The sequence below is a fragment of the Eubalaena glacialis genome, chromosome 7 (genome assembly GCF_028564815.1).
Source record: "Eubalaena glacialis isolate mEubGla1 chromosome 7, mEubGla1.1.hap2.+ XY, whole genome shotgun sequence".
Lineage (NCBI taxonomy): Eukaryota > Metazoa > Chordata > Mammalia > Artiodactyla > Balaenidae > Eubalaena > Eubalaena glacialis.
Genome location: NC_083722.1, coordinates 36,316,786 through 36,342,015, shown reverse-complemented (window position 1 = coordinate 36,342,015; position 25,230 = coordinate 36,316,786). Strand labels below are relative to the sequence as shown.

The following is a 25,230-nucleotide window of genomic DNA, read 5'->3' as shown; positions in this document are numbered from 1 at the left end:
AGGACAAAGATAGACTTATTTAATTTTTCAATTCCACACCTTTTTTCGTTGCAAGTGGGAGATAATATTTTTTTTTTTAATTATTTATTTATTTATTTATTTTTATTTATGGCTGTGTTGGGTCTTCGTTTCTGCGCGAGGGCTTTCTCTAGTTGCGGCAAGTGGGGGCCACTCTTCATCGCGGTGCGCGGGCCTCTCACTATCGCAGCCTCACTTGTTGCAGAGCACAGGCTCCAGACGCGCAGGCTCAGTAGTTGTGGCTCACGGGCCTAGTTGCTCCGCGGCATGTGGGATCTTCCCAGACCAGGGCTTGAACCCGTGTCCCCTGCATTGGCAGGCAGATTCTCAACCACTGCGCCACCAGGGAAGCCCGGGAGATAATATTTTTTAATTTCACTCTCCTAATCACCTGCTGTCCCAGTGGATCTTCATTGCGTCTTAGGATCAGCACTCACAGTAGCATAAAGGTAATAGTTGAATTCAGAGGATAGCGTATAAGAAGGTAGAGAGTTGAGGACTGAACCTTTGGGAATCCTCACACTTAGGCAGGGGGAGGGATCACTGGAGAAGTAAAGAGTTCAAAGCCAATTGGCTAATGCAAAGATCAACCAGCCCAGTGTGTCTATTTTAACTAATAACAAACATTGATCTAAAATTGGGGAACCCCACCAGGCATTCAGAATTCTAATTTTTTTAACATAAAAATATAAAAAGTGAATGTATAAGTCGTTTAGGTTGATTTTATGCAAAGTATCATATTCTTATGTTATGTCACTCTTAGAGACAGAATACATGGATGGACCCTTAGTTTGACTCAGTGTATCATTTTTGACATTTCCACGCTTATTTTTTAATCACTTATTCATCTCATAGGTGTCCTGAGAAGATAAGTGAATATCACAAAAATGCAAGTTAGTTTGCTTTCTCTGAATGATTGTAGCTATGTAAGTTTAAAGGATTAATCCTTGATCACTTCTTTTCCATCTGCCGGAACAGAGCTCTGACCTTCCATCTAAGGAATGCCACTTGATTCTCCTCTTTTGATCTGAGACCCCCATCACACACCCAGGGCTTCCACAAAGTCATGACCCATCAAGTTTTGAAAATTAATTTTTGTTTGTTACTTTTATTTTTATAAGTAAGACTTCCAATACAGTCCTTAGAATTCTTAGTCACTTATCCAACATATCTCTGGTTTCCACTCAGGAACAGGCACATTCTTTGTAACATTTATATAGCAATGAACTCTTCATTTGTAGGTAACCTCTCTGAACCATAAGTATTTCCGCACGCATTTGGAGGACAGTCTTTCCTTGGGCCGACCCCTTCTCATTGAGGACATTCGTGAAGAACTGGATCCAGCCCTGGATAATGTATTAGAAAAGAATTTCATTAAATCAGGCACCACTTTCAAGGTGAGCTTCGAAAAAAGGAAAAAAAAAGAAAAGGAAAAGAAGAAAAGAACAATGGTGACATCTGCTTATCTTTTTGAGCATAGCAGTGAAGACAATTTCCTTCAGGTGGTACTATTTGACACGCTGGAAAAAATTATTTCCAAACTCATATTCAGTGTTCCTTTTTTTAAAAATAGTATATAAAAAATACAGGGGGAGAACAATATCTTGGTAACAATAGCCATTTATCCAAAACTAACATATTAAGGAAAGGCATCTTGTCATAATAATAATACATTAGTGTTACACACTAAAATATGTACATTTTAGCAGCTCTGAGAAAGTTGGTTTTCAAGCCATGTATACATCTATACAATAAAGCCTGTGTTTCCTCACTGGATAAAATGGCATTTTTAGTTAAGTCTATGGACATTGATTTTATTTCTCTCTTTATTAACTTTCAATCCAAACTCACAGACTTTGCTGGAAGCAGTGGAATACGGTTCCCGATCATTGGTGATAACATGAATTGTTTTCAGTACAAGTGTTTCTTTTTTAATTGGTTTCATTCTTTACTTTTAGGCTTCTGTGGTTTTATTGAATGACAGCATTTCTGACTGAGATTTTTTGCTTTGGACAACTTAATTTCATGAATATCAGTGAATAAGAATGCCAATTTTCTCATTAAACAAAGACAGATTTATTCAGAAAAATTTTCTTCATAATGTGAATTCTTTTATATGCCATATTTAATATGCCAAAAGAGGTTGTAGTATGTCCATTCCTGAAGGCCTTTTAAAAGACCCAGATTCTTATCTGCAATGTGAAGGTCATGATGCCTGAGAATTAGTGCCTTAGCAATGTGGTTTTCAATCACATGAAGGATTAAGATTAATTAAAAATTTAAGTCATTTTAAAATGTTATAATTTCCACCTGAGTTTTAGGTAGCAAACCCAGTTGTTTTTAATACACTGAAAATTGTGGTGTTTAAGATAAGTGTTATCTTTCTGGGAAAAAAAAGTTGGCATTTTTTTCCTCTGGAAATTTCATTAACCCTTTCTCTTGTCAAATATGCTTCAGATATGACTGTGAAATGCAAAAAGAAATAACACTTCTTATAAACACAACAAATTTCCATAGCAGGAAACAATTTCCTCAGGTGGGAAAAAACAGTCAAATATGAGGCATGTCTGAGTTTTCCTTTATTCAACATTTGTTTTGGATAAGTTTTTCATTTAATTTGCTTGGTGTCATGGCTAAAAACATTTTCAGGCAGGACCACAAGTCTAAATTATTCTAAAGGAATAGGCTTTATTATTTAAGATCACTGATTAAAATTTTACAACTGATTTTTGTAATTCATTCATTTCACTGCACTGACTTTTGATAAACTCTCTCCTAAATTGAACCCAAATTTCTTGTCTTGTCCTTTAAGCTGTTTGTAATTTAATATTTGAATTGATGTAGGTGAAAGTCGGAGATAAGGAATGTGATATCATGGATACATTTAAACTTTATATTACAACAAAGTTACCAAACCCTGCCTTTACCCCTGAGATCAATGCTAAAACGTCAGTCATTGATTTTACTGTTACCATGAAAGGACTTGAGAACCAGTTACTAAGGAGGGTAATTCTAACAGAGAAACAGGTAATAATTTCTCAAGGTAAAGAACTTCTACTTATAATAAATTATAATAAACGTTTTAAATGTATTGGGAAATTGTTGAGTATATGGAAAAGAAAAAAATTGAGCAAATCATAGTTACCTTTGTTAGCATAAATATTTGTTTTGTAGTCTCAAGTCCTGTTGAGAAATCATGTAACTCACCTTTCCTCCAACACCAAAAGCACACGTGCACACACACACCACTCTTTCTACTTCTGACTTTAAAGATTTGGGTATGTTGACTTTCATATCTATCGCCCTATGGATGAATAGTCTTGGATACACCTGGAAAATTCAATAAAATAATGGAAAAGAAGAACTTGCTCTGAAAGAGTATTGTTACCACTATAGTAGTTTCAACTACTACACTGCAATAGTAATTGATAGTACTTGATTGTAATTGATAACACCACAATCTAATAATCTAATGATCTAGAGAGCCATACTTTTATCTTAATTAAATGAAACTTGCACTGAAGCAGAGAAATTAAGTATAATTGAGGGTTCTGATAAAACAAAGAAAAAGTTAAGGCTGGAAGATTTTAAGAGACTGATAGATTAAACTAAGTTTTAAGATAAAGCTCAGAAAACATTAAATGTTATGTATAAAACATAATTTTATATATTTGCATTATATAAAATATATTTCCATAAAATCTGAGAAAGTTTATATTTGCTAAAATATAATTAACGTTAGTATTAAGGTTTCAAGGAAAAGGCAAGGTTAGAAATAATAAGACCAGAGATGCATAAAATGGGAGGGTGAGAGAAAGAATGGCAGAAGAAGACTTAAGGAAAGGAGGAAAGGAAGTGATATGAACAGATGGCTACAAATACAGAGGAAGATTCAAAAAGGAAAAGAGAAATGATACTGACACCAAAGAAATAGAAGGCTCAGTAAAAAGAGAAGTAAAATCCTACCTGGTTAATAAGAAATGGCTAACTTGGGGCAGGCCCTTGAAAGGCAGCCAGTCTGGTGGAGTAAAAGGAGCCCAGTTCCAGCTTCCACTCTCATTAGCTGTTTTTTTTTCTTTTAATATTTATGTATTTATTTATTTATCTTGGCTGCACCAGGTCTTAGTTGCGTGCACGCAGGATCTTCGTTGCGGCACACGGGATCTTTAGTTGCGGCATGCAGACTTCTTAGTTGTGGCATGCATGCGGGATCTAGTTCCATGACCAGAGATTGAACCTGGGCCCCCTGCATTGGGAGCATGGAGTCTTACCCACTGGACCACTAGGGAAGTCCCCCCTCATTAGCTGTTTGATCTTAGTTTCCAAGAAACTGCCCAGGGCTTATGCAATCTAGAAAGGGAATCGTCTCACTTTCACAGTCTGGCAGAGAGCATGGACCCCTCAGTTCACTGCCTCGATCACCTCTTAGGGCCACGTGGTGTCAACTGTTGAAAATTAGTCCTTCCTTCTTGGTCTACCTGGTGCTGTTGTCTGTTCTGAGATGGTGCCTCATTGGTCCAGATCCCCCATGCAGGCTACACTAACTTCTGTAAAGCAGCCCACACCACCATCTAAGGTACACTCCACGTCCCCAGAACGCCCCATGCCCACTCTTCTAGGCCTTAGCTTCCTCTTCAAGAGATGCGCTAGGATGCTAATGCCAGCTTTGCTGGAAAAAACAAAGTGCACACTTAATCTGCAGGAGGACATCCTGACTGTGGTGTTTAACCCTCCTAACAATCCTGCTCTTACACCCCCATTTTACAGATGAACAAATGGAGACCAAGGAGAATAAGGTCTTAACCCGTAAGAGCACATAGACCTTCCACTCTGCCATGCCTCGTAGATAAGCTCTACAGGTCATGCTGTAAAACTCACAAGTTGTCCACTGTACCATGATGCTTGTTTTTCCATATCACACTGAAAAGGACGCTAACATGATTTCATTTTGTCCACATATTTCTATACTGCCACTGTTGGGATGACTGCTTTAATGAAGACAATTCATTAGCTATTCTCTGCAAATACAGCCATGATCTTCATCACCACCCCATCAAATACCGCAAGCCACTAGTACAATGGCAGTATACTAGTCTTGGAGCTGGGGGACAAGGATATTAGGCTCATCCCTGCTAGTAACTAGCTGTGTGTATTATATTGCCATGTTATTTGGAGTTAATATTTCTGGGTCCTCAGTTTCCCCAGATGTAAAATAAAGTTGTTGAACTAAATTCAGTACACTTCAATTTAACGAATATTTATTAGGTTGAGTTGCTTCTCTGCAAAGCGTCAAGATAAGTGCTGTCAAGAATACAAAAATGAATAGGGGATAAACACCAAGGTCCTACTATATAGCACAGAGAACTATATTCAATACCCTATGATAAACCATAATGGAAAAGAATATAAAAAAAGAATATATATATATATATATATATACACATATATATATAACTGAATCACTTTGCTGTACAGCAGTAATTAACACAACATTGTAAATCAACTATACTTCAATTTTTAAAAATGAATAGGACAAGTTCCTGCCCTCTAGATGCACAGAATCTAGTTGGAGGGATATAGCCGACACATAGATTGTGATGCAAGCCATAGTAGATGTACAGAGGAATGCCGTGCTGTGGGTTTTAACTGACAAACTGGTTTAGGAAGACTTTCTGAAAGTGGTGGTATTTCTGTAGCAGTTTTTCAAGAAACTTTCTCAAATAAGTAGTTTAAAACCACATTTTTAATGCAATTCTAAGTACAGTGTGTGATTCTGTATAAGAACAAAAAAGAATGCTACAGGGCTTCCCTGGTGGTGCAGTGGTTGAGAATCCGCCTGCCAGTGCAGGGGACACGGGTTCAAGCCCTGGTCCGGGAAGATCCCACATGCCACGGAGCAACTATGTCCGTGCACCACAACTATTGAGCCTGTGCTTTAGAGCCCGCGAGCCACAACTACTGAGCCCATGTGCCACAACTACTGAAGCCCACGCGCCTATAGCCTGTGCTCTGCAACAAGAGAAGACACCACAATGAGAGGCCCGCGTACCGCAACGAAGAGTAGCCCCCGCTCGCCGCAACTAGAGAAAGCCTGCGTGCAGCAATGAAAACCCAATGCAGCCAAAAATAAATAAATAAAAATTTTTTAAAAAAGTAATATTAAAACAATGCTATAAAGAATGCTTTTGAGACAATTTAATTTACTCTATATTTAGCAAGAGTATTATATCCATGTTAAATATTCTGAATTTGAAAATTGCACTATGGTTGTATAAGAGAATGTCCTGTTGCCTAGGAGATGTGTTAAAGCTTTTACAGATAAAGTATCATGACACATGCAAACCAAACAGTTCAGCAATAATAATAACAGTAATGATAAAAAGTATTATATAGAAATAGTGATAAAGCAAAATGTTATTTGAGGAATCTAGGTGAAGGGTATATGAGAGCTCATTGTACCAGTCTTGTAACTTTTCTGAAAGTTTGAAATTTTTTTCAAAGTATAATTTTAAGAGTATATTATTTATGTAGGAAAGAATATACCTTCCAGACATCCAATTTAGCCCCTCTGGTAGAAGATGCAAAAAAATGGAAAATGGATTTGTATTGGCAGCTGGCTATGTCAAAGCAGGTACCTGGTGGTCCTATAGTCAGGTCCCAGCTCAGGAGCTCCATGTGGCTTGAGTAGCCTCTTGGTTACTTGGTATTAATGCTTCTTTGTTTCTACCCCTTCTAACAGCAAATGAAGTTAGCATTTCTCACTGAGGCGGTATGTGGGAACAGGGCCAAGAGAATGGGACACTCTTAATTTAAAAAAACTTAAAGCTGGGAAGAGAGCTGAGCAAAATTATTTTAGCAGGTTTATCTCATGCATGCCAGTGTAAGTGCTATGGAAACTTAATGCTAGTGGGCATAATCTTTAAAAAACTTTCCAGAGAAACAAAAATACAAATAGATAGATTTGACTAACGCTAGTGTCATTTGAATGGCACTTTGGTTTAAACTTTTAAAAATGAATAATAAACACTAATAGGTTGCATTTGCCATAATAACTGGTAATTACAGTTCTGATGTTATTTTTTTTTAATAACAGGAGTTAGAGTCTGAGAGGGTTAAACTTTTGGAGGATGTGACTTTTAATAAGCGGAAGATGAAAGAACTTGAAGATAACCTTCTCTACAAATTAAGTGCTACAAAAGGTATTGTGTTATTAAGAAATAATCACATAATGGATTGTGAATAAGGATTTCTTGTACCCTCTTTTCAATGCTCTCATGATTACAGATGTTAGGAAACAGTTGAGTTATCCACGCAAAAACAAGCGAGGCAATTTCCATCTAGACATTACAGAGGGACTGCAGAGAATCTGATATCTGAATTAGCAACCGGCATCTGAGCATTTGATAATAACACAGTTTTCTTGATATAATTGCTGTCTCTTGAGAAAAATAAGGGCTCCCAATAGCGCTAGGTAACTCACAATAGGCTAATTTGCTTGCCGAAAGGAAACTAATGTGCTCAATCTATTTTGTGTTTTTTAGATTGACTCTTTCATTTGGAGTTGAAATGCAATTGCCACAGTGGGTTATGATGTGTAATGTCGTCAGAGACACTTGAGCAGCCCAGGCTCAGTCACTCTGGACTTGACCTCCCACTTAGAAGTCAGGGATAGGTTCTCCTCTGGGCAGTCAGATCATCGTACCACCCCCTGGGATATGTTGTTCTGTAGTAGGCCAATTACAGCAACCTCAATTCTACCATTCATTAGCAATCTAATGATGAATACTTCCCAAAAGCACTTTAACCCTTGGATTTAAAAACAAAAAAACAAAAAGACTTAGCCTCGCAGAAGTACATTAAGTGTTACTTTCACAGCAATCTCGAGCACTTTAAGGTGACCTCATGGAAAAGGCCTTTTATCTGCCTTCGTTGCACTGCTTGTGCTGACGAAGTTGTCTGTCTCTTGGTCCATGACATCTCCCAGCCATTTGATGCCTCTGGGCATTGTAAATATTACCAAGGAGGACTGACTGAGGATCCAGCCAAGAGTGTGAGGTTAGTCACAATTTGGACTTCCCTAGCAAACCTAGCGTGCCCATCAGAGCAACTAACTCAGCACCTTCCAGAAGCACCCACCTGCTTCTAGGTAGGCCAGAGCACTGCTCTCTGCAGATATCGTGACCGTTATCTCAGCACCTCCAGAGCACCTTTCTGTGTCTTAAAATTGAGATATTTTTATTTTTATGTTTATCGTCATAGACATGTTATGTCTGTTAAAAACAATAATGAAGAGTAAAACTAAAAATAAAATCAGGATTTTTCTTCCTGGTTAGACACTTCCACTATCTCCTAACTCGTTAGAGACATAGAAGAACCAGAGTTCTCAATGTCAAGGACTGTTGAACTAAAGCAGGAGTAGAGAAAGTACCATTCACCTGCAAGCTGGTGTGTAACTCACACTGTGAGACAAGTGGGAAGGAAAAGCCCGTGATACTGTGAGGGGAACCATCAAGATGATAATGGAGGTGAAAGTCACGTCATAGGAACAGCTGAAACCACTCGGACTGGAGGGAGATGTGAATTTTCTTCAGACATTTGAAGACCAGATTTGTGGGCTGCCTTGAGAATTGCCTTGTGCAGATTTTCAGGCAGAGTGGGGGACAAACCCTAGGCAGGAATGTTTAGAACGGATTCAGGCATCGGATGCCTGGTTAGACTGGAAGCCTTTCATTGTCTTAAGATTCTGCCCTTCCATCCTGTGGGCTTTGAAGAAGTCAAGTTGAAAATTAACGCGGTGATTTCAGAAGTGATGCCTCTCGTTTTCGCGGCTTTCCCGTCTTGTGTTCCACAGCTTTCCTGTTTGGTTTTTAGGTTCGTTGGTAGATGACGAATCTCTCATCGGTGTCCTCCACACCACCAAGCAGACAGCAGCTGAAGTAAGTGAAAAACTACACGTGGCCGCGGAAACAGAGATCAAGATTAACACGGCCCAGGAGGAGTTCCGGCCCGCGGCCACCCGAGGCAGCATCCTCTACTTTCTCATCACAGAGATGAGCATGGTCAACATCATGTACCAGACCTCGCTGGCCCAGTTCTTGAAGTTATTTGACCAGTCCATGGCCAGGTGGGGCCTCACTACCTTGCCCCCCAAATTTTGTGTGTATTCCTACCTACTCTCTTAGAAATGGATTTTTACCTCTTTGATTTTTGAAACATATTGCAGGTCTGAGAAGTCTCCACTGCCTCAAAAGAGAATTACAAATATTATTGAGTATCTGACATATGAAGTTTTTACATATTCTGTCAGAGGCTTGTACGAGAACCACAAGTTCCTCTTTGTACTCCTCATGACCTTAAAAATCGATCTTCAGAGAGGAACAGTGAAGCACAGAGAGTTTCAGGCTCTCATTAAAGGTGAAGGGTTTGGGATATGGATGTGCTATGTAAAGGAGATTGCTTTAGGCATGCTCTTTGATGTCCTGTAGACCCATTCTTGTAATACCCGGAGGAATTAAGTTCTAATGGAAGTGAAGTTCTTTATGTATACCTCTTCCCCCTCCCCCGCACCCCCCCCCCTGCCGATTTCCATTCATTTTACTCTGGTTACTCAAGATGATTGATTTCAGGTCTGTGTTAACTCTGCAGTTTTTAGTTATGTAATTAAGTTTGAGCATTGTTGCTTATGATTAGGAGATCCAAATGCCAAAGGGGAGAATAGTGATTCAGGTGATGAGCTTTCTACTGCAAGAGAGCAATTCCTTAAGCAAGGGGTTATAATGACGTTTAAGACTGTAACAAAAAGCACACTTGTATTTTATATTTGAAGAGGACCCTGCTCATTGCTTATCTCCATGTTAAAAGTATAATTAAGGAGACAAAAGAGTGGTATTTTCACTCAATTCAGTTAAACAAGTATTTATTGAGCATATACTATGCAAACCTGCCATACTGGTGTTTGGGATACAAGGAAAAACCAGACATTGCTTTAAAAGAAATAAAAGTCTCATAATTCAAATAAAGATAATTGGAAAAAACCCCTGCAAAATAAGGCAGAATAACCTGTGTTATAAGAGAGCTAAAAACAAAGTGTTATATCTAAAAGGAGGGAGAGATTACATGTGGTTGGTGAGATCAAGAAAAGCTCCTTGGAAAATATGCCTTTCAGGTTAAGCCATGAATTTTTCAGGTTATTTGATACCTGGAGAAAATGGTCCAATCTTTTTCTTATTTTTTTTTTGATCTTTATAAGTAGTTTAATAAATCATTTTCTGGCAGCCCTTCTCCCCCAAAAGAAGAAAGTGACATTTAAAATGGACCATGGATGATAGGTAGAAATGAAGAAAACTTCCATGCTAAGACAGAACAGCACGGAAAAAGAGATGAGTGGAGTATGTACATTGGTGAGCCTTGGTTCCTAGAGGAAGGATTTCTTGATCTGATAAGAAATAAGGAGTTGTGTAAGGTAGTGATGTGATCCTTTCATTGTTCTTTAGGAAGGTTACTCTGGCAGACATGTGTAGGATTAGAGAAAAGTTGTTTAAGGGAGTCTGTTATAAGCTTCCCAACCACAGGAAATGCATTCCCATCCTAGGGTGAAGACAATGGGAATATAAAGGAAGACACAAATATGAGAGATCATGAAAGTAAAATGACAAAGGACTGGGTGTAAGAGCCAAGAGAGGGTCAGAAATGAGTCTAAGATTTCTGCTCTGTGCAAAGATTTCTGGTCTGGATGGTTGAAAGAAGGGCTACTTTGAGAAGTGTCAGAGTGGGGGCATGAATGTGATTTTGGGACCTAGTTTTAGTCAGGATAGGCCAGGTTTTGTGGCCATAAAAACAATCCTCAAATTTCAACACAACAAAAGTATACTTCTCCTTTACTCTCTATCTGACATGCTTGTCATGGTCGCCCAGGAATCCAAATTGCTTCCATAATTACTATGGAAGAGGGACAGGATGTGGCAAATTGTGTGCTGGCTCTTAAAGGTTACCCCACAAGTGACCCACGTCACGCTCATATTTCATTAGCCAAAGTAAGATGCATGGCCACATCTAAATTCAAAGAGAGCAGGGAAGTGCCCCAGAGCCACATCCAACATAGAAGCTGCATCACAGCATCGGTGGAGGGTAGTGGATAGATGGATAAGCCTAAGGTTTGGCAGGCGGGAGTGTGGACGTGGAAATGCAGAGAGGGCTGGTGCACAGCGAGGGTCTGGGGTTCAAACCAAGAAGTTGCAGGACAGGGGGACTTTATAACTAGCGACAAAGTACCAGCCTCTGTGGACTGCAGCCTAATGCCCCCATAGGTCAGACAGGATTTGTCGTGGCTCAGAAGATCCCAGCCTGTGACTGGGACAAGTGAAGCCTTGGGGGCAGCATGTAGATCTGAGGCATCCTCCCCATCAAGACACAAACCCACCCCACCTCACCTCTCCCTACCCAGCACACCCAGCCAAGCCAGAGCTGTTCCTTGAAAGAGACTGGATTCTTCGAAAGTCTTTAAATCCGAGGAGACCGAGAAATGCAGCAACACAGTGGGGAGGGAATTTGTGAGGAGGATTTGATTTGTCACAGAAAAATAAAGAAGGCTGCACATCTCAGCTGTGGTTAGAGCACATCTGTGACCCCATTTCATGAAACTGGAGAGTCAGGGAGAACCGGGTTGTATAGGATCAGGAGAGTCAGTGAGAGGAGTTTGGATTTATTTGAGTTGGCGATAGAGAGCCATCGAATGTTTTATGAGCAAGAAAGTAGCATGAGCAATGCTTTAGAAGATTAATTTGGGATTTTATGATAGGTGGATTGTCAGTACAGTCAGCACAGCACAGTAAAAGAGTTTAAAAAAAATCAAAACTGGTTTATTGTACAGTTTGTATTAGTTTTGAACTGGCTTACAGTTTGACCAAATTATTTTTTAAAAGATGGTAGGACTTTGTTTTTAAAGTTTTTTTACAAAGTTAACAAATATGGCCCTTAGATCATTGATATTTTTTATCATTTTGAACTCAGTACTTAAGGGGGAAAGAAGAAAGACTTATTTATCATAGCAGAAATGTTTGATTTCCCTTTGTATTAATTCCTACTAGTTTTCTGCAATATTTGGAAGGTGCCTTTGACTTTCTTCTTCAACCAAGAATGTCAGAACACTTTGAAAAATGAAATGGATACCAGGGGCAATGCTTCACTGTAGAGTAATTGATATACCTGTTTCCGCTGCCTGGTTATTTTAGAAAGATATCATCTTTCTTTTGTTGTAAACCATGGACAGAAAGACACATTAGAGAGTCTTCTCTTGCCTTCCAGGTTGGATTGGACCTGAGCCTTCCAAAACAGAGAGTTAATGTCAAAATAACAGCTAATGATTACATAGCTCTTACTCTGGGCCATGACTGTTGTTGGCTTTCTACATACATTCATTTATTTAATCTTCACAGCAATCCATCTGATGGATTCTATTATTACTCTCATTTGGCAGAAGAGAGAACTGAGAGAAACTGAGTTTTTGTCCAAGTTTATGCAGCTAGCAAGTGGCAGAGCCAGGATATTTGGGGGAATAGGATGGGCTGTGATGGTTCTGGGTTAGTTTAGGTGCATGGTATGTTGGAAACACTGATGTAGCCTAAATATCTTCCCCTGATGTCTTTGAGGTATATGTTTACATGAAATCACTGTGAGGGGGAAACAACCAAGAAGAAAATGTACACGTCTACCTCCGTGTTAGAGGAGAGAATCCCTTAAACCTGCAGGTGACTTTCTCTAGGGCTTGCTTCTCCTATGGTAAACTCAGTGTTAGCAGAAATGGTGCTAGAATAAGGTCTCCTCTTTCACCTGGTCGCTGCGGGGGGTGGGGGCGTGTGGGAGGAAGGTTTACAGGTTCTAAAGGTGTTGTGGCACTCAGAGCCCCTGACTCCACGATGGAGCAAAGGGATTTACACCAAAGGAGTACTTCAGCTCATTCACCTTCTCAGGAAGATGCTGGAGGGGAGAACAGAGACCTGTGGTCCCCTCCACCCACCACCTCCCCTGTTTTTGTCCCCGGGTTGATAAGTGAAGTGGAGGGATTTGATGAGTTCTTCAGGAGGGTTATATAATTTAAAAGTTCAAGAATCACTGTTTGGCATACATCTGAATTAAACAACAGAGCTGGAATTATTATGATAAAACATTGCTAAAGACATGCAATAGAGGAATTTTGAAAGTGCAGATATAATCACACATCTTGGTGGAGATTGTCCCACTGAATGTGCTCATTTGACGTGTGATTTGCTTCAAAATACAATCCAGTGCTATCGCTCACATTCTCCACTCGACTCGGTGAGAGCAGGAGCCCTGTTGGGTTTCCTCTGCTTTATCCCCAGTGCCTGGAATATGCCGGATACATAGAGGTGGCTCAGTGAATGTTTGTTGAATAAATGAATGAATAAATGATTTGAACATGAATTACCCCCTTAAAAACCTTAAAAACCCACAGATGTATTATACTCCTCTCTTCTTCTTTCCCTCCATCCCTTCATCTATCCCTTTATCCATCTTTTGACCTGATAAAAAATATTTCAATAGTATTGAATATCAAACTTCTGGAGGAGTGATGACTAAGAAATGACTTTTAAAATCACACATGAAAAGATCAACCGATTCATTGATATCAAAATTATAAATTTCAGATAGTTAAAAAACAATAAAAAGGCAAACATCTGCTACCACCTGAGAAAAATTCTTTGCAGGGAAAAATGACAGGGAGTTGCTATCTGTATAAGATGGTATAAATCACTAACACTTGAAGGAACTGTACCAAAAAAAGGTAACCACATTTTCTATAACGTGATTATTTTCCAATTTTCCCATTTTTGTGTGTGATATGGTTATCTCATTTTTTATTATTTGGAAAATAAATTTCTAAAAAATAGAGCACAAGCTGACCTGATTCCCACTGACACCTTTCCCCAGGGGGAGCAGCTCTAGATCTGAAAGCCTGCCCTCCCAAACCGTTTCGCTGGATCCTTGATATGACCTGGCTGAATCTTGTGGAACTGAGTAAACTTCCGCAATTTGCAGAAATTATGAACCAGGTAATAAAGGGTTGGAAAAAAGTACAGATCTGTAAACCCAAACACACCTGGGCCATTTAAACTGGGGCCTCCTGGTGACAAACCCTTCACCCAGAGGAGTCAACACACTTGTGTAGCTTTAAGGCGCTGTGGCTCTCAAGGGGGGTTGGGGGCGGTGGACAGAAGGATATCCCAAGGAACCTTTTCACAGGTGCAGGCAACTGCCTTTACTTCTGTGTGGTGGGCATGGATCATTTTTAACCTGCTTGAGTTGCTGTCAGAATCAGAACCCTTTTATTCTGGGTGGGTGGACCCTTTTATTGTAGACTCAATGTTTTCACTGCCTATGATTAAATAATTTGTGCAAATTTGAATTTGAGGCAAGTGAAGAGGTTGAGATCCTTTTTAAAAAAATCAGTCATTTCAATGGTGAAAGTATTTATAAAATGGTGACGTTATAATGGTGAAAATGGTGAAACAGACCCCGATTTACCCGTTTTTCTTATCTGAAAATGTAAATTGGTTGTTGTGGATTAGTTGTTGATTCAGCTCTCACCGGAAGACAATTATGCAACTCAGAATAAAGACAGTTGTTTATTACTGAGGTCTGTTGGTTACAACTGTGTGTCACCAATGGAGGGCCTGCAGTTTCCCAGTGTCAAATGCTGATAATCATCTTTTTTTGCGGTTGCTGGTGATGGACAAAGTGAGTGATTGGTATCCTTACCCCTAGGCTGAGGATGGCAGAAGCCTCGCACTGTCACCATGTGATTCCCTCCCCTCCACAAACATCCAATCCCCCACCCAAGAGTACACTAGATGTGTCTGTTTAGGGGTACTTCTGGAACATTATGTATTCTTTGCGCATTCACCACGGTTGGGTCAGAGTCAACTGGATAAAGTCCCTGGACTATATCTGTGGTGGACAGTAAGCTTTGTTTTTTTACTACAGCCACAGTTGAGTCTTCCAAGCCCAAACAAATACTTTGAAAAAAAAAAGTGGTCTGGGTCTGGTCCGAGACTGGGTAAAGGCAGCCTTCAAGTACCACTGGAAAAAATCACCCCTCTGCTGACGGGTTATATTAATATAAGGATATACAGTATCATTTGCCTCGGTCAGTTAGATTTTAAGTACCCTTGGTGTAGAATCTGGTGGCTACTACTGCTTACTATGGGTAGGTACTTTGCAACAATAATAACTGTGCAAGGGAAGTATTATTGACACGATTTATAGATGAGATAACTGAGATTCAAAGAGGTTAAGCACTTGCCCAAGGCCACATAGCCCATAAATGGTAAAGCTGTAATTTGACCCCATGCTCATGACACCATGCGTTATTTCTGTCCAACTTCTTTTACACCATTGGATGGGCCAGAAGGGAAGAGGAAGAGTTGTTCTCCGGAAACTTGCAGAAGTTTGCCATCAGGGGGACCTGCCATCAGATGGCCAAGAGTTTGGCCTGTCTGTGGGAGGAAGGGAGGAAACAGGAGATCAATCTCCCAGTTGAGTGGGTGTCAGAAATTGAAATAAAAATAGCCTCAAACAGCAGCTGCCTTGCCTTGGCATCCCATGCCAAACTGTTTAACACCTGGAGGTGGTTTTGCTAGCAGCGAGGGCCAGGAATGGGAAATGCAGGAGCAAGGGGCTGGGAGTTATCCCATCACAGATGCAGCTCGCCCTGAAAGCTTTATATGGTAGAGTCAAAATTAGCAGATGGAAGGCCAGTAGGTTGAGAATACGCACCCTGTTTCTTCTTGGAACTCCTTCTCTTTAGCAGCCAGTGTGGAGGAGACCTGCAGGGGGCGCTCTGGGTAGCAGAGCACAGGTACCAGTGCAGTAGGGTGGGGCTGCAGCAGCACCCAGGCCCTCCAAGCCCTCTGCCAGGCAGATTCTTTTGGCAGCAGCCAACTAGGGAGAGCCGCTGCATTCTTCAGAGAAAGATGGCAGCTGTGAAACATTTCAGAAATTCTCCTCCATCTTTTAGTGTCCCAGGGACAAAGTTGGAGCAACTGATTTACAGAGCAATTGTTTTGTTATTAACTTGCACCCTGTCTGTATCCTAGATGATGAATTGCTTGTATGGTGTGGACTTTGGGCGGTTATTTAACCTCTCTGTGCCTCAGTAAAAAGTGGGGATAAGAGAAGTAAAAGTACAGTCCTTGGGTCTGGCCCATAGTATCTGCTATATAAATATTTGCTATTAGTGCTTGCCGTGGCTTTTAAAACATGCTTCAGACACTGTCTAAATAATCCAGCCTGATTGTTGCTGAGGAGCAGCGTCAGGCTCACCGATCTATAGTTTCTGTAATTGGTTTTGACAGCACTCGGACTTCAGGGAGCATCCTTTAATACCTCTGAAAACCTGTGGTTCTCTCCATGCTTCTGAAAGAACAGGTGTTTGAGACCAGCTCTTGGAGAGACTTCATCCATTCTTAGGTTTAAGGTCTCAAGGTGGGGGGATGACTAGGAAAATAAAAGTTTTGATTTTGTCATCTATCACTAGTTTAAGTAGAGGTCCACATGTAGAGGTTTGGGTATCAAAGTGGTCTATGTCAGTGGTTCTCATCCAAGGGCAACCTGGTGCCACACCCCAGAATGCATTGACAATTCTGGAGACCTTTTTTATTGCCACAAATCAGGGGCAGAGGTGCTCCTGGTGACTAGTGGATAGAGCCAGGGATGCTGCTAAACAACGTAAAATGCACAGGACAGCCTCTCTCAACACTAAATTAATCTGGCCCTAAATGCCCATAGTGTGGAGGTTGAGAAAGCCTGGTCTATGTTTTTTCCTGCCCAGTTGTTTAGTGTAATTGATACATAGTCCTAATTTTAGCAAATAACGTAGAAGAGCAATGGAAAAACTGAAAGGGAATCATAATATCCAATCTATCTGAGTCACTGGTTCTGAAGAAAAATGTAAACTGTGGTTATGTTTAAAAAATTAGCTGCCTATAAAGAATGACCTTCTCAGGTTATTCAATTTTAATTGCGTATATTCCTGGGGCTTGCTAATCAGCTTATTTATTTTAGATATCTCGTAATGAGAAGGGATGGAAAATCTGGTTTGATAAAGATGCTCCAGAGGAGGAAATCATCCCTGATGGATATAATGACTCACTAGATACCTGCCACAAGCTTTTACTTATCAGGTGAGAATAGGTATTATCAGACCTAGAGCATCACTTTATAGTGTCAAATTACAGATCCCACCTCAGTGAGCTTACTTCACTATGTCCTACTAGTTACTGTAATAGATGTATGTGCTTCCAAACTGAAGTTTGGGATGGCAAATAAAATGGTGAAAGGTATATTTTGATAACGTGTTAATGATAGTGCTTTTAGCAAAACACGTATGAAAAATATGTTTTTACTATTCACTTTGGTCATCATTTACCATTGAGTGAATCATTTATTGTTGAATTTACTTCTGTAAAAGAATAGATCTCACGGAGTTACAAGGCAATTAGTTTTTAAGCTAAAACCAAGAATATTGTGCTATTGAAACATATAAATGCTGTTTTGGCTATTAAAATGGAAGCAAAAGTTTGAAAGTGATGTTGAGGAAGAATATTCTTCCTTTTCTTTCTCACTTTTCATGTTTTCTCAACATGCAGTAGCTCAAAGAAGGCTTCTATATTGGATGATGTGTGTGTGTGTGTGGCGGGGTGTGTGTGTGTGTGTGGCGGGGTGTGTGTGTGTGGTGGGCAAGACAGAAGGGTAGAGTTGGGGGAGATGAAACCACCAAAAAAATAACAAAAAGATGTCGGATTATGTTGGAGTCGTTTTTGTCTTTCCTAATGTTATATCCCTGAGTTTTCTTAGAAAAGTTGTTTCCTGGTTGTTGTCACTCTTTGAGAGTGATTAGAGCTGTCAGCAGTGATGACCTCAGGACCTGCAGACTGCAAAAGGGCTATTTGTTTTTATTAGAATAGATGTGTCTTATATCCATCATTTTAAAATTGAATCTATGTCAAATGAATAATGCAATCTACTAACAAATAAGAATCCATAGAGCTTGTCTGTGATCTAAAAATATCAAATGATATTTATTTAATGTGTCATTGTGTGTAGAACCTGCTACAGTGTAGGCTACACAGATGGTATTAAATAAATGCTTGCTGATCAAGCTACTTCTAACACCATTGACACATTATCTCCCTCTGAAGACTGCAGAACCTCGAGTATGCAGCAGGCCAACCCCCATCACGTACTGGACCTGGCAGAGAACACCTCCCCTTGCATCCCTGCTGAGTCCCTGGCACCAAGAGCCGGGCCTGATGTATAGTATTCACTCCATAAATATTTGTCAAAGAATGAATGTGCTCCTGTGTATTAGTTTGAATGAGGAATTGCTTACCTGAAGCTGATAGCTTAGTTATTAGGGATAATCACTGATGTGTTTTAAAAAGAAAATAACTAAAGCTTCAGAGTAGTTGCTGCTTCCTCTGAAAATGAGACATTTGGATCAGTTGACTTCTAAGTTCCCTTCTAGATTGGCAACAGAACTGGCTCTGACCTACTCCTTGCCAATGCCTAGCATCAAAACTACATGAATAAACTTGCATTCATCCAAGGATAGAAAACCTTGCCATCCATCTTACACATATCTGCATAAAGGAAGATTAGCTCATTATCCTTTTGCTAACTAACTATGTGTTCTTTATGTGTTTAGCGTTAGATAGAATTTTAAAAACCTGAATTTATTTCCTCTAACATGTGTGCATTTCTAGGTCTTGGTGCCCAGACCGTACTGTTTTTCAAGCAAGAAAGTATATTGCAGATTCTTTGGAGGAAAAGTACACAGAACCAGTTATCTTAAATCTGGAGAAAACTTGGGAAGAAAGTGATACACGAACACCTCTGATATGTTTTCTGTCCATGGGATCTGATCCCACAGTTCAAGTTGACGCATTGGCCAAGAAACTGAAGCTGGGTATGATCAGCAACCTATGAAATTTAGCAAAACCTCCATATTGTTGCCTCCAATTTTGCCTTTCATAATTTTATAGTGTATTCTTATAAATACATTCATAAAATTCATAAATATTAGAAAACTATTAAACTCCTTCTTTCCTCCCCTTTCAGATCTCCTGGAGTGAGTGTGTGATACAGATACCTTTGTGCAGAGAGGAACACACTCATCTACCATATACTGATTTTTTTTTAACATCTTTATTGGAGTATAATTGCTTTACAATGGTGTGTTAGTTTCTGCTGTATAACAAAGTGAATCAGCTATACATATACATACATCCCCATATCTCCTCCCTCTTGCGTCTCCCTCCCACCCTCCCTATCCCACGCCTCTAGGTGGACACAAAGCACCAAGCTGATCTCCCTGTGCTATGTGGCTGCTTCCCACTAGCTATCTATTTTACGTTTGGTAGTGCATGTATGTCCATGCCACTCTCTCACTTTGTCCCAGCTTACCCTTCCCCCTCCCCATGTCCTCAAGTCCATTCTCTACGTCTGCATGGTATATCTCTCCACCTGTTTGTATCATCTTTAATTTCTTTCATCAGTGTCTTATAGTTCTCTGCATACAGGTCTTTTGTCTCCTTAGGTAGGTTATTCCTAGGTATTTTATTCTTTTTGTTGCAATGGTAAATGGGAGTGTTTTCTTCATTTCTCTTCCAGATTTTTCATCATTAGTGTATAGGCATGCAAGAGATTTCTGTGCATTAATTTTGTATCCTGCTACTTTACCAAACTCAATGATAAGCTCTAGTAGTTTTCTGGTAGCATCTTTAGGATTCTCTATGTATAGTATCCTGTCATCTGCAAACAGCGAGAGCTTTACTTCTTCTTTTCCAATTTGGATTACTTTTATTTCTTTTTCTTCTCTGATTGCTGTGACTAAAACTTCCAAAACTATGTTGAATAATAGTGGTGAGAGTGGGCAACTTTGTCTTGTTCCTGATCTTAGAGGAAATGGTTTCAGTTTTTCACCATTGAGAACGATGTTGGCTGTGGGTTTGTCATATATGGCCTTTGTTATGTTGAGTTGAGTTCCCTCTATGCCTACTTTCTGGAGGGTTTTTATCATAAATGGGTGGTGAATTTTGTCGAAAGCTTTTTCTGCATCTATTGAGATGATCATATGGTTTTTATTCTTCATTTTGTTAATATGATGTATCACATTGATTGATTTGCATATATTGAAGAATCCTTGCATCCCTGGGATAAATCCCACTTGATCATGGCGTATGATCCTTTTAATCCTTTTATGATCCGTTGTTGGATTCTGTTTGCTAGTATTTTGTTGAGGATTTCTGCATCTATGTTCATCAGTGATATTGGCCTGTAGTTTTCTTTCTTTGTGACATCTTTGTCTGGTTTTGGTATCAGGGTGATGGTGGCCTTGTAGAATGAGTTTGGGAGTGTTCCTCCCTCTGCTATATTTTGGAAGAGTTTGAGAAGGATAGGTGTTAGCTCTTCTCTGAATGTTTGATAGAATTCACCTGTGAAGCCATCTGGTCCTGGGCTTTTGTTTATTGGAAGATTTTTATTATTTATTTATTTATTTTTATTTTTGGCTGTGTTGGGTCTTTGTTTCTGTGTGAGGGCTTTCTCTAGTTGTGGCAAGCGGGGGCCACTCTTCATCGTGGTGCGCAGGCCTCTCACTATCGCGGCCTCTCTTGTTGCGGAGCACAGGCTCAGTAGTTGTGGCTCACGGGTCCAGTTGCTCCACGGCATGTGGCATCTTCCCAGACCAGGGCTCGAACCCGTGTCCCCTGCATTGGCAGGCGGACTCTCAACCACTGCACCACCAGGGAAGCCCTATTGGAAGATTTTTAATCACAGTTTCAATTTCAGTGCTTGTGATTGGTCTGTTGATATTTTCTATTTCTTCCTGGTTCAGTCTCAGAAGGTTGTGCTTTTCTAAGAATTTGTCCATTTCTTCCAGGTTGTCCATTTTATTGGCATATAGTTGCTTGTAGTAATCTCTCATGATCCTTTTAATTTCTGCAGTGTCAATTGTTACTTCTCCGTTTTCATTTCTAATTCTATTGATTTGAGTCTTCTCCCTTTTTTTCTTGATGAGTCTGGCTAATGGTTTATCAATTTTGTTTATCTTCTCAAGGAACCAGATTTTAGTTTTATTGATCTTTGCTGTCGTTTCCTTCATTTCTTTTTCATTTATTTCTGATCTGATCTTTATGATTTCTTTCCTTCTGCTAATTTGGGGTTTTTTGTTGTTCTTCTTTCTCTAATTGCTTTAGGTGTAGGTTAGGTTATTTATTTGAGATTTTTCTTGTTTCTTGAGGTAGCATTGTATTGCTACAAACTTCCCTCTTAGAACTGCTTTTGCAGCATCCCATAGGTTTTGGATCATCGTGTTTTCATTGTCATTTGTTTCTAGGTATTTTTTGATTTCTTCAGTGATCTCTTGGTTATTCAGTAGTGTATTGTTTAGCCTCCATGTGTTTGTATTTTTTACAGATTTTTTCCTGTAATTGATACCTAGTCTCATAACATTGTGGTCGGAAAAGATACTTGATACGATTTCAATTTTCTTAAATTTACCAAGGCTTGATTTGTGACCCAAGATATGATCTGTCCTAGAGAATGTTCCATGAGCACTTGAGAAGAAAGTGTAATCTGCTATTTTTGGATGGAATGTGCTATAAATATCAATTAAGTCCATCTTGTTTAATGTATCATTTAAAGCTTGTGTTTCTTTATTTATTTTCATTTTGGATAATCTGTCCATTGGTGAAAGTGAGGTGTTAAAGTCCCCTACTATTATTGTGTTACTGTCAATCTCCCCTTTTATGGCTCGTAGCATTTGCCTTATGTATTGAGGTGCTCCTATTTTGGGTGCATAAATATTTACAATTGTTATATCTTCTCCTTGGATTGATCCCTTGATCATTATGTAGTGTCCTCCTTTTTCTCTTGTAATAGTCTTTATTTTAAAGTCTATTTGGTCTGATATGAGAATTGCTACTCCAGCTTTCTTTTGATTCCAATTTGCATGGAATATCTTTTTCCATCCCCTTACTTTCAGTCTGTATGTGTCCCTAGGTCTGAAGTGGGTCTCTTTTAGTCAGCATATGTACGGGTCTTGTTTTTGTATCCATTCAGCCAGTCTCTGTCTTTTGGTTGGATCATTGAATCCATTTACATTTAAGGTAATTATCGATATGTATGTTCCTGTTACCATTTTCTTAATTGTTTTGTGTTTGTTATTGTAGGTCTTTTCCTTCTCTTGTGTTTCCTGCCTGGAGAACTTCCTTTAGCATTTGTTGTAGAGCTGGTTTGGTGGTGCTGAATTCTCTTAGCTTTTGCTTACCTGTAAAGGTTTTAACTTCTCCATCGAATCTGAATGAGATCCTTGCTGGGTAGAATAATCTTGGTTGTAGGTTTTCCCTTTCATCACTTTAAATATGTCCTGCCACTCCCTTCTGGCTTGCAGAGTTTCTGCTGAAAGATCAGCTGTTAACATTATGGGGATTCCCTTGTATGTTATTTGTTGCTTTTCCCTTGCTGCTTTTAATATTTTTTCTTTGTATTTAATTTTTGATAGTTTGATTAATATGTGTCTTGGCATGTTTCTCCTTGGATTTATCCTGTATGGGACTCTCTGTGCTTTCTGGACTTGATTGAATATTTCCTTTCCCATATTAGGGAAGTTTTCAACTCTAATCTCTTCAAATATTTTCTCAGCCCCCTTTTTTTCCCCTTCTTCTTCTGGGACCCCTATAATTCAAATGTTGGTGCATTTCATGTTGTCCCAGAGGTCTCTGAGACTGTCCTCAATTCTTTTCATTCTTTTTTCTTTATTCTGCTCTGCAGTAGTTATTTCCACTGTGTTATCTTCTAGGTCACTTATCCGTTCTTCTGCCTCAGTTATTCTGCTATTGATTCCTTCTGGAGAATTTTTAATTTCATTTATTGTGTTGTTCATCATTGTTTGTTTGCTCTTTAGTTTTTCTAGGTCCTTGTTAAACGTTTCTTGTATTTCCTCCATTCTATTTCCAAGATTTTGGATCATCTTTACTGTCATTACTCTGAATTCTTTTTCAGGTAGACTGTCTATTTCCTCTTCATTTGTTTGGTCTGGTGGGTTTTTACCTTGCTCCTTCATCTGCTGTGTATTTATCTGTCTTCTCATTTTGCTTAACTTACTTTGTTTGGGGTCTCCATTTCGCAGGCTGCAGGTTCGTAGTTCCCGTTGTTTTTGGTGTCTGCCCCCAGTGGGTAAGGTTGGTTCAGTGGGTTGTGTAGGCTTCCTGGTGAAGGGGACTGGTGCCTTTGTTCTGGTGGATGAGGCTGAATCTCGTCTTTCTGGTGGGCAGGACCACATCCAGTGGTGTGTTTTGGGGTGTCTGTGAACTTATTATGATTTTAGGCAGCCTCTCTGCTCATGGGTGGGCTTGTGTTCCTCTCTTGCTAGTTGTTTGGCATAGGGTGTCCAGCACTGTGGCTTGCTGGTCGTTGAGTGGAGGTAGGTCTTAGCGTTGAGATGGAGATCTCTGGGAGAGCTTTCGCCATTTGATATTACCTGGGGCCAGGAGGTCTCTGGTGGACCAGTGTCCTGAACTCGGCTCGCCCACCTCAGAGGCTCAGGCCTGACACCCGGCCAGAGCACCAAGACCCTTCTGGGAAGTCTGAGGTCTTCCGCCAGCATTCAGTAGGTGTTCTGTAAGAGTTGTTCCACATGTGGATGTAGTTTTGATGTATTTGTGGGAGGAAGGTGATCTCCATGTCTTACTTCTCTGCCATCTTGAAGGCGGCCCTCTGATTTTCTTTTAAGTTGTAAGCAGATATCCATACTACATGGATAACTGAGTAGCAAGAATGAACATTCAGGAGCAAGTTTTACTGCCATGTCTATATGGATTTATAAGAACGCCTATTTTATCACAAATTGAAAAACTGTAACCATTTTATTGTAATGCATAGTAATTTAGGGATTCATTCATTCATGCTTTCATTCAGTAACCCCTTAGTAGGGGCAGTGTGCTAGATTCAGGGAGTACAGAGATGAATACAACATAGCTTGGAAAGACAGATGTGTAAAAAGGTAATAGAAGACAATTTGACAAACTGTTGTAACAGAGTTATATAGACATGCCTGATTATAAGATCCAGACCTAGCCAGACTGCATGGGGTATAGAGGAAAGCATCATATTGGTGATATTTTGAGTAGTATCTAAAAAATAGATAAAAATTGGGAGGTGGTGGCGGAGAGAAGGAAAGTTATTCCAGGGGGAGGAGGTAGGGCAAGGAGTTATAAACACATAAGTTGTGAGTCAGCAGGACTAAGGAACAAGGACCTGAGTGATGCAGAGCACGTCTTATCAAGAATGAACCATCTTCTTCTGGGATGGCTGTATATAGGCAGGAGGTTTATTTTTTTAATTTTTTTAAACATCTTTATTGGAGTATAATTGCTTTAAAATGGTGTGTTACTTTCTGCTGTATAACAAAGTGAATCAGCTATACGTATACATATATCCCCAAAACCCTCCCTCTTGGGTCTCCCTCCCATACTCCCTATCCCACCCCTCTAGGTGGTCACAAAGCACCGAGCTGATCTTCCTGTGCGATGCAGCTGCTTCCCACTAGCTATTTACTTTACATTTGGTAGTGTATATATGTCAATGCTACTCTCTCACTTCGTCCCAGCTTACCCTTCCCCCTCCCTGGGTCCTCAAGTCCATTCCCTACATCTGCGTCTTTATTCCTGTCCTGCCCCTAGGTTCATCAGAACCTTTTTTTTTTTTTACTTTCCATATATATGTGTTAGCATACAGTATTTGTTTATCTCTTTCTGACTTACTTCACTCTGTATGACAGACTCTAAGTCCATCCACCTCACTACAAATAACTCAATTTCGTTTCTTTTTATGGCTGAGTAATAGTCCATTGTATATATGTGCCACATCTTCTTTACCCATTCATCTGTCGATGGACACTTAGGTTGCTTCCATGTCCTGGCTATCGTAAATAGTGGTGCAATGAACATAGTGGTACATGTCTCTTTTTGAATTTTGATTTTCTCAGGGTATATGCCCCGTAGTGGGATTGCTGGGTCATATGGGTCTTTTTTTAGTTTTTTAAGGAACCTCCATACTGTTCTCCACAGTGGCTGTATCAATTTACATTCCCACCAACAGTGCAAGAGGGTTCCCTTTTCTCCACACCCTCTCCAG

General features: G+C 39.8%; 1 protein-coding gene across 1 annotated transcript in view; it reads left to right on the top strand.

Annotated features, from left to right (window-relative positions):
* DNAH8 (dynein axonemal heavy chain 8) overlaps positions 1-25,230 on the top strand; it is a 310,762-nt gene that overhangs the window by 194,018 nt on the left and 91,514 nt on the right. The window contains exons 71-78 of the mRNA XM_061195092.1: positions 1,260-1,415; positions 2,863-3,045; positions 7,112-7,217; positions 8,890-9,142; positions 9,242-9,432; positions 13,966-14,087; positions 17,098-17,216; positions 18,798-19,000. Of these exons, the coding sequence (XP_061051075.1) occupies positions 1,260-1,415; positions 2,863-3,045; positions 7,112-7,217; positions 8,890-9,142; positions 9,242-9,432; positions 13,966-14,087; positions 17,098-17,216; positions 18,798-19,000 (1,333 nt within the window). The remainder of the gene's footprint in view (positions 1-1,259; positions 1,416-2,862; positions 3,046-7,111; positions 7,218-8,889; positions 9,143-9,241; positions 9,433-13,965; positions 14,088-17,097; positions 17,217-18,797; positions 19,001-25,230) is intronic.